The sequence below is a fragment of the Borostomias antarcticus genome (genome assembly GCF_949987555.1).
Source record: "Borostomias antarcticus genome assembly, chromosome: 13".
In the NCBI taxonomy this organism is placed as follows: Eukaryota; Metazoa; Chordata; class Actinopteri; order Stomiiformes; family Stomiidae; genus Borostomias; species Borostomias antarcticus.
The window spans coordinates 2,370,853-2,380,810 of record NC_140246.1 but is presented as its reverse complement, the minus strand read 5'-3'; the positions used below and the strand labels follow the sequence as shown (position 1 = coordinate 2,380,810).

The window sequence follows — 9,958 nt, the reverse complement described above, 5'->3', positions numbered from 1 at the left end:
TGGATATGGTCTTGATTTAATCGACACTTTGGATACACTTCTTGAGAATAATGAGTTATTTTCCGTCCATATGTTCAATGGGTTGAAACGCGTTGTTGCTAAAACAAACGTGAGACGGTGCAGAGCTCCGGAGTGCCAAGGCTGTAAGGATGTACATCTATGTAAATTCTATCTGCTTGGGAATTGTTCGAACAGCAGGGGAAGGTAAGGTGTTTGTTTATCTAGATAGATAGACTACATTAGGCTTCCAGGTGGGCTATAGACATTTCCGTGTAGCCTAGAGTGATTCAGATAACCCTATAATCTTAGATGACCCGCTCCTGCTGGTTTTATAGAACGTTTTTTTTGAAAATTCATATAGATGGGTACACTGAACATAGCCTATTTGTTTTGTATAATAATGGATAAAGCCGATTTAGAAATACGTATTAGCCTACTAACTCAAATGTCAAAATTGCTCTACTGGTTGTATTGATTGTCGCTCATTACATTTGATTTGATAGTTTTATAGTTGTGAAGTGTCATTTCAATTCGAAAGCTGTGCTTTTCATTGAGGTGAGTCTTGTCAATCATAAACCCCGCCCCTGATGAGGTGATGTCATTTTGTAGGCTTAAAGTTGGCATTGCCGCCATTGTGGGGTGTAGTCCAAAATCCCTATGGGAAAAAATGAATGGGATTTGCAAAAAATGCCGAAAATAAGGTCTGTGTTTAACAGACTCGAAGAATAGGCCTATAGGCTAGTAGCCTACGTTTTTTTTTTAAGTTAAAGCTGCATTCATTGATTTATGCATATTGTCAAAACTAATTAAAACGCATTTATCCATATTGTCAAAACAAAACAAAAAAACACCTGATATCAGATTGTTTCACTGAGCCATAGAGTCCCATTAGCGTCCAACAGACCAGGGGCGGACTGGGGAAATAATTCAGGTTGGGCAATGTAGCCCCAGTCAGCCCACTGATCTTGCGACCAGCCGGCAAGTTGTTGAGGGGGGGGGGGGGGGGGGTTGAATAAGATCGGTTGAATAATGTTGTTCTATCATTACTTTCAGACGTACATGCCGCTTCGGCCATAACCTGCACTCTGAACACAACTCCGGAGTTCTCAGAGAACATCAACTAGACACCTTAAGTAGAGAAGAACTATGTCAGCTCTTGTTACAAAATGACAACTCCTTTCTTCCACCGGTAAGAACCAACCAGTGTTCGTGTGTGAGTTTCTGGTGTGTCGAATAAGGTTTGTGTGATCGCAGCACTGTACCAACGCTCCAACGCTCTCTCCTGATGGATGGATGGATGGATGGATGGATGGATGGATGGATGGATGGATGGATGGGTGGATGGGTGGGTGGGTGGGTGGGTGGGTGGGTGGGTGGATGGATGGAGTAAAGATTATAGGATGGATGGATGGAATAAATAATATACATAGTAGAGAATATACATAATAGATAACAAAAAATAAATACATATTTCCATGAATGGATCCAATGAATTCATTATGAGAAAGTTAATAGTATTCACTGCTGGTTTTATGTAGGCTAAGAAGAAGCATTATAACCTATAACCAATAAAGTGTCCCCTCGTCTTCACTCACTCTTTCAGGTGTGCGGCTCGTACAACAAAGGCGCCGGACCCTACGGGAACTGTCCCGACCAGGAGAGCTGCAAGAGGCTGCACGTGTGCGAGCGCTACATCAAGGACACCTGCGCCTCGGGGATCAGCTGCACCCGGTCACATGACTTCTTTGAGCCCCACCCTCTCAAGACCTTGCAGCAGAGAGGCGTGCCCAACAGCCTGGTGCCGTCTCTCCAGTCCACCTACCAGAACATCCAGGCTTTGAAGAATGAGCAGAACACCGCTAGCAAGAGCTACGGCAAGCCACCGAGCGGCCAACGCAGAGAAACGGGTGGGTAGCCTACTTAGTCGACCGCCATGACAATGAGTAGCTTGTTTTTGACTGCTGGGCGCAACATCTCAGCATTGAAATGCTGAAAGCAAGCAAATGCGGGCGGATGAGGTGGGCGTTTGAATCAGAGCTTCTCTAACTTACAGCACCAACTTATTCTGTCGTGTCCACGGTCAACCTCTCCTTTTCAACTGGCTCTTCTGTCATGTCCACGGTCAACCTCTCCTTTTCAACTGGCTCTTCTGTCATGTCCACGGTCAACCTCTCCTTTTCAACTGTCTCTTCTGTCGTGTCCACGGTCAACCTCCCCTTTTCATTGGCTCTTCTGTCGTGTCCACGGTCAACCTCTCCTTTTCAACTGGCTCTTCTGTCGTGTCCACGGTCAACCTCTCCTTTTCAACTGGCTCTTCTGTCGTGTCCACGGTCAACCTCTCCTTTTCAACTGGCTCTTCTGTCGTGTCCACGGTCAACCTCCCCTTTTCAACTGGCGCTCTGTCCCCAGCCACTTTAAACATGCTATACAGTAGTTTAGCTGTTGCTGAAATAAAATCCAAATCTGGACCCCTCCCTTCTCAAGAATTCTACCTAACCCTATATCCACAGTAAACTGCCCGTCCTGTCCAAACTGTTGTCCAAACACATAGCCTATAGCAGGGTTTCCCAACCAGGGGTCTGGGGGGGGGTCGGCAGTCTGAGGCCTTAATACCATATTTAGCTAGACAAAAGACAGGCAAATACTTGTCAGAATCATGACACTGGCATGTCACACAGAAATTGTAATGAAATACATGCAGGGTTTTTCCTGTATAGAGGGTTTTTGGCGCCCCCCAAAGAGATTTTAGCTAGAGCCAAAGGAAAATCACCAGTGCCAAAATGCTAAAAATTGAGAATAAAAATAGCAATTCAAATCCTCTCCAAATGTGTCTGATAGCTTATTTCAAGTCCATCCCTCTTTCTTGCATTGTCCTTGGTTTGGACCACTAGTAATCGAGATAAATGAAATGACAGGTTATCAGTATCTCAAACATTTTGTCTTCATATCCATTTTGTGTCGTGTCGGGAGATTTCCCGCGATTGGGAAAAGTGAGCTCAGTCAGAATGACAGCAAAGAATATAGGCCTATATATGCTGGTAGGCTACTCGGCATAAAACAGAGGTTTCCCCAAAAAAATTATGTGCACATAACCCCCCCAAAGACCCATTCTGAGCCAGGGAAAAACCCTGACATGGATACAGTATGTCTGATAGGGCCAAAAGGCCTCTCAACGAGACAAGCTCCTGAAGTATGTTTGTCTAACGGCTAAGAACATTTATGGAGCAATAAATTACGGTACATTAAATTACATTTTCAGAGCAAAAAAGGCTAAAACATCATAGGCGAGACATGGCTAACACTGGTGTATGCCTGTGTGTGCCTGTGTGTGCGTGAGTGTGCGTGTGCCTGGGCCCAGATAGAGGCAGGGGTCGGGGGTAGGGTGGGGGTAGGAGAAGGATACGGACCTGGGTTAGGGTGAGGGGAAGGGGAGGGCAAGGATGTTTTGCCCATTAAATAAAAATAATATTCAAGTCAAGATGTCCATCCAGGACCCGGTCAGCCGAGCAGAGGGTTATGCACAAATAGCTCACATGATTGTGACCCCGAGTGGGTCAGGGTGAAGGGTTTTAAAGTACCTTTGGGCCCTCGCCACCCTTGGATCAGATAAGGCCCCCACAGCACAAAGTTTCCCTTAAATACTGTAGGCCGGGTCACCCTGACATGTTTGACCTTTTCCTTCCTGCCTCCCACTGATCATTGCCGTTGTTGAACATTAATCCCCAGCATTGTGTCTGAGCATAACAGGATACAGAGCAGCCTCGGCAGCTCACTCTGTCATCCCAGGTACACAAGCACTCAGGCCAACGCACACAACCACACTGAAAACACAACACACAAACACATGCAGCTCAGCAGTCGGTGGTGGAATTTGTCCTCTGCATTTCACCTGTCCAAGCTGTCCTCCTGGGGCAGCCAGGAGCAGCGGTCAGTGGCGCCCGGGGACCAAGTCCAGTCCTGGTCAGGGACGGGTCTGAAGAGCCTCTGTTCCTCTTCAATGTTGTTCTCCTTATACTGTATACTGTATGCTCCCTCTTTGTCAGATTATTAGCCACTTTAAAGGCATTTCTTATCATTTTTATGCAGTGTATTGGGCTGTTAAGCAGTTGTATTAAACCCAGAGCCGGCCCTGACCTCCCAAAGTTCTGCTAAGGGGCCCTCCTACCTGACCCGTGAGACATGTAAACCTTTTTCTATTAATCGTTAATTAAAAGTTATTGAGACATACTGCAAAATGGGACATTTCAGTCTAGAACGCTCTGACCTGCACAACTCACTAGGGACCTCAACTGAGCTCGCTGTTCTCTTCCTGTTGTTCTCCTCAGATGAGCCAACTTGACCTTACGGCCAAACAGACAGGTCCCAGGTGTGTGTTACTCGAGGCAGTGGGTTACACAGGATTTTACCACAGCTACGGGGGTTTCTAACAACGCCCTGTAGCTGTGGTAAAATCCTGTGTAACCCACTGTCTCGAGTGGTCAATTGCTTTTCTACAACGGTTACTACATATATATATTCACAAAAACACTCAGTAGTAACATTCAATGATGTATTTACCGATTGTTCTTATCATTTTAGTATTTACAAAATCTTCCGCGATAGGCTATAGTTCTGAATTAAATGGTTGCCAGGCAACATAGGCTATCTCGCCTATTTGGGTTGGCCTTGTTCACATAAGCCATAAGGCATAATTTGGGTGGTTCACGTTTATTTGAATATTTCCAGCCATGGTGCAGTTATTAAAACAGTTCTCCAGAGCACTCGTTTTTGCTGGTAGGGGTGTGGAAGTGTTGGAGTCGGACTGATGAGTGTGTTTTTGTAATAGGATACGAAAAAGGCGAGGTTGCTGTGAGTGGTTGCTACGCAAAGCATAGTCTACCGCTTGATTTTATCAATGGCCTCGTCAATGAGATTGACGGCACATTAATACTAATTGTTATGCGGTCACAGCCGTGGGTTACAGAGTATTTTACCACGGCTGCTAGCCAATCAGAATCAAGTATCCAAACTCTCCGTTGTAGAAAAAGTATTTTAACACGGCTTCCAGCCAATGAGAATCAAGAGCCAGAACTTACCGTTGTATAATCCATTTTAAAGTACTGGTGCTAACCTTTAGAGCCCTGTAAGGTCAAACACCCAACTACATCACTGTTAGGATCCTGGCCTGTTGGGCTCCCCTAGGACCAGACCGCCTGCTGTCATCCTCCTACCCTCATCATCCTCTCACCCTCCCAGAGACATTGTGCACATTTTGTCGCCTTGAAATGTTTCGCTCGACTTGGGGCAGAGCTGTCCAGAGGACATCATTAGATTATATTTACAAACTCTTAAAATTGACCGTGGCTGTAGCTCAGTTGGTAGAGTGGGTCGTTCAGTAATCGAAGGGTCAGTGGTTTGAATCCCAGCTCCGACTGTCCACATGTCGAAGTGTCCTTGAGCAAGACACCTAACCCCAAATTGCTCCCAATGAGCAGGTTAGCACCTTGCATGGCAGCTACCGCCATTGGTGTGTGAATGTGTGTGTAAAAGGGTGAATGAGAGGCCATTGTAAAGCGCTTTGAGTGCCGCTAAGGTGGAAAAGCGCTATATACGTGCAGTCCATTTACCGTTGTAGCCTTATGCATGTATTCGACCTAACAGAGAAATTGCCAGTGTTCTATAGTTCATTGTATATCATTGTTATTTTATAGGCTACTAGACATTGCTGATAATCCTTTTGAACAGTCAATAGGTCTTTATAATGTAATTTGTGAATTTCGGTAAACACAGTCTAATGGGAAAAAGATGGCTCCTGCACCTCTCTCATCCCAAGTCAAGCACTGTTTCAAGCCATCACATTCTACTACAGACTATGGACTTGTTGACAGCTGTAATCATGCCAGTAACCAACTGTTTGTTTGTTTACAGTGAATGATGAGATCTGCATGTTCTTTGTCAAGGGGGACTGCAAACAAGGAGGTAAAGTTCAAAGTTCAATGGATTGTTCACCCTCAATTCAAGATTATAAACTCACCTATGGCATTCTCTGTTAACGCACCCAGGTAATAAGAATACTCTAGAATCACCTGCTGGTTAGCGTTTTATGATGCTATCATGCTAGTTAAAGTGATGGAGTACAGCACATCACTGTTCACAAAACCACCCCGATGTCCTTCAAGTAACACAAATAAAAGGAATAAATTAGCATATTTAGCATAATACATTAGCTATTTATTTATTTAAATTAGCTATTTATTTACTTAATTAGCTTATTAATGTTAGAGGATAAACGCTGTACCCCATTAGTCTCTCCAGCCTTCTCAGTTCACATCAGCGCATAGCGTCCTGCTATACTCAGAAACCAGTTTGTGTTTGAATGAGTTACTGGTAGTACAGTAGTCTGAACTGGATTGCAAAACATTGACAGCATACAAAGTGTGGATGGGGAAAAAATTGGTGTGGTACTGTATGTTCTGACAAAAAACACACTTTCAGTAAGATGTAAAAACTACCATGGTCAATAAACTGATTGGGATTCTTCTGATTCACAACTGCCTGTAAATGTGTGTTTCTTTTCAGATAAATGCGTGCGAGCCCACTGTAAACTGCCCTACAGATGGGAGGTGAAGCTCGGACATTCTTGGGTCGTCCTTCCAAATAACGAAGCGATCGAGAAAGACTTTTGTGACCCGTCTAAGACCCACAGGTACTGTGTTTGAAAGAAAGACTTAAAAACAAGATTTAGATAACGAATCAGTATTCCACACCAAATCAATGATAGTATAATACAAAATGTCATAGAGTTAAAATTAGTCTAGCGTTCGTGTTTGTTTGTTTTTTGCAGTGTTTGTGCTACAATTGACTGTTGTTTGTCTCATTAGTCTCACTACCCCCCACACACACACACACAGAATTTATTATTATTATCTTGTCCAATATCAGTGTTTGACCTCACAAATTATCTTCTGGATGAATGGGCAAAAATTCCCACAGAGACACTCCAAAATTTTGTAGAAAGCCTTCCCAGAAGAGTGGAAGCTGGTATAGTTGCAAAGGAGGGGGGGAAACTCCATATTAATGCCTATAAATTTAGAATGGGATGTCATAAAAGCTCTTGTTGGTGTAATGTGTAGGTGTCCCAATACTTTTGTTCATACTGTATAGTTTAATTTTGCTAGGAATCATCACTCATCGTTAGTGTCATAAACTCATCCATCTTATTTGCCAGGGACCTCACACATCGCCCATGACAATGTTTAAGTTTATATACAATTTCGATTTCCTATTTTTTCCCCGCTTTTTCGTGTTTTCAATTCCTCCAGTATGTCCAGCCTCTGTCCATGGAAGACCGACACAGTGCAACCAGTCATCCCCATGAGTAAACAATGGTCTGCTTGTTGCCCATCATTGAACTTGTCTCCCCGTCTATGCTTGGTTTTCACAGTGAAGGTGAAGAGCGCGTGCGTTTCGACTCAATGACCCTGGGACTCAATGAGGTTCGCCGTCTCTCCACTCTCTCCTCTGTGGTGAAGCCGGCCTACGTCCTGACCACACAGTGGGCCTGGTACTGGCTGGACGAGTATGGGCGCTGGGTGCAGTACGCTTCCATTGTAAGTGAACCAAAAGAACACAAAAGACGCAGGACGCAGCAAACAGCCAAACATACACGCCGACGAAAGACAGACAAAACATGTTCAGTTTTGTATACAAGAAACATTTTTTTAAAGCATTAAGGGGCCGCGATGTCTATCCCATGTCACTCTGGTGTGTGTGTGTGTATCAGACTTGTCATCAAACAAGCCCAAATAAACAGTACAGTTAAATGAGAAAATATAGTATTTTGCTACGATGTAGGTAAAATGTAACAGGTGTTGGATTATTGATCGGAGATTCTCTGATAGCGCAGAAGGAGATGCACAGAATGTCGACGATCACCAGTGAAGACCTGGAGAAGAGATACCAGGAGGATAAAAGTGCAGTGGTGCAGTTCAGCGCAGGCCAGGGGTCATTTGAGCTGAGTTTCCAAGGTACTGCCCCTCTTTCAACATTACTTTGGGAGACAGTATGCTTTATTCACAAACTGTACTAGTTTACCAGCGACGAATACAGTATACAATAATAAGCAATAGGCTATATAACACGGTTACTTGGCTTAGTTAGGTGTGTTTGACGCATGCACAACCTGTTTACATACTGGAAGTATACTCAACATTTGCACACAATCTTTTGGTCACATCTATTGATATTAAGTCTTGATTTAATCATTTGCTTTGTGACTCACAGATATGACACAGAGGAACATACAGCGGATGACAGCTAAGACGGTCAGACGGCGTCCTGTGTTCGTTTCGTCTTCTGACGCACACGCTGCGAGAAGCAGGTGGGATAACATCTGAATCAGTTGAGAAATTACATGAACAACATTAAATGACTTTCATTGTTGTAAGCGTTGGAAATAATGACTTCCTGTGTCTCGTCTAGCGACCACCGAGTTTTATTTTTCTGAACTGTCCTTTTGCTGCTTACGTACAGTATTCATATAGTTTAGTTCAAACTAAACTATATGAAAAAGTCTGGCTGATGTGATGTAGAGTTTTTGCAATGAGCTAGAATGTCTCGAATAGTACCGGTAAATAAACTGCTTCGTCATATTCATTTCCAGGAGCAATGGGCCACGCAACGTACATCATTTCAAAGCAGTTCCTGGATTTTGGGACAAGTCGGCCATTCCTGACATCGGGTATAAGGTCCGTTATTTTCATGTAGCCTTCATTAGTAGACTTGATCATTGCCTTGTTTGTTTGTGTAGTCAACCTGATGTTGCCCTTTGTTTTGTGCATGCTGATGCAGGTTGTTCCTCTTCCAAGTTCAGAGAGGGACTATCAGAAAGTCCAGGAGCTTTTCGCCAGGACCATGGGCGGCTTCAGGATCACCAGCATCCAGAGGGTCCAGAACAGAGACCTCTGGGAGATTTTCCAGTGGTGAGTTTTGTTGATGCAAAAACTACGGCGAGCGAGCATTATCCGCGCAAGCAGAGACACAGTCACGTGAGCAGAAAAATACATTGAAGGTGCGCAGACTCAGAGAATCGCAGGGTATCGAAGGAGGCCAAAAAGCTTCTTTTCAATACTTACGATAGGGTCAAGGGGGAGGAGCTGATGAAGGGGGCACAGAGAGTGGAGGCATGGTGAACAACAGTATGGGGAGGCATGGAAGGTCATTAATGAGATGAGTGGGCAGAAAAGGTCAAAGGAGGGACAGGTTGCGGGCCACAGCCCTGAGGAGAGGGTGATCTACTGGTTCACTCACTCCCGGAATCTCCTAGGCACACATCTGACAGTGGATGGAGCTGAGGAGGAGACACCTGCATTCCTTACAAATCTCAATATTGACGATGGTCCCTTTACGGTCACTCTGGACACCCCTAACAAATTTGTAATTCAATTTGCAAGCATGTCCATTTCTAGGAGATTCTAGGTAGTCCTTAGAGATTTTACCTTCTAATGCTACGTTCACACCGGGCGCGGTGAGAAAATTTGCGCCGCCCAGTTCGCCCCAATCTTGCCGCGGGATCAATGGGTTGAATGGGTGAATCCGCCGCAGAAAGTTCCAAAAATTGAACTTTTGCGAATGTCGCCGTGCGCCGAATCCTGGCCACCGGGTTCGCCTGATTCGCGTGAATTGTATTGACTTTCTATGTAAACTCGCCACGCAGCTGGAAAAATTTGCGCCCGGTGTGAACACAGCATAAGACCCAAATCCCGCCCGCGGGATTTATTCCATGTTTGTTATTTCTGACATTATAACCTGTTATACTGCACAATAACAGATAAGGCAATCCATCAAACTTCTAGCCATGATTGTGCTGTTTCCATAGAGGTCCAGACTTGCATGTATGCACTGAAAAAAGAGCCCACAGTACAAATAAATGTGACGAGTAAAAACGGCCCAAAACTGCTTTGGGTCCAAGAGTCTGGGG

The 9,958-nt window shown here is 44.5% G+C and overlaps 1 protein-coding gene across 1 annotated transcript in view; it reads left to right on the top strand.

Moving 5' to 3' along the window:
• LOC311316751 (protein mono-ADP-ribosyltransferase PARP12-like) overlaps positions 1-9,958 on the top strand; it is a gene marked incomplete at its 3' end in the record, with an annotated part of 18,287 nt that continues 8,329 nt past the window's right edge. Inside the window, exons 1-10 of the mRNA XM_084447681.1 lie at positions 1-204; positions 1,054-1,189; positions 1,604-1,907; positions 5,908-5,958; positions 6,559-6,685; positions 7,424-7,589; positions 7,886-8,006; positions 8,263-8,359; positions 8,642-8,726; positions 8,830-8,960. Coding sequence (XP_084303807.1) covers positions 71-204; positions 1,054-1,189; positions 1,604-1,907; positions 5,908-5,958; positions 6,559-6,685; positions 7,424-7,589; positions 7,886-8,006; positions 8,263-8,359; positions 8,642-8,726; positions 8,830-8,960 — 1,352 coding nt within the window. The 5' untranslated portion in view covers positions 1-70. The remainder of the gene's footprint in view (positions 205-1,053; positions 1,190-1,603; positions 1,908-5,907; positions 5,959-6,558; positions 6,686-7,423; positions 7,590-7,885; positions 8,007-8,262; positions 8,360-8,641; positions 8,727-8,829; positions 8,961-9,958) is intronic.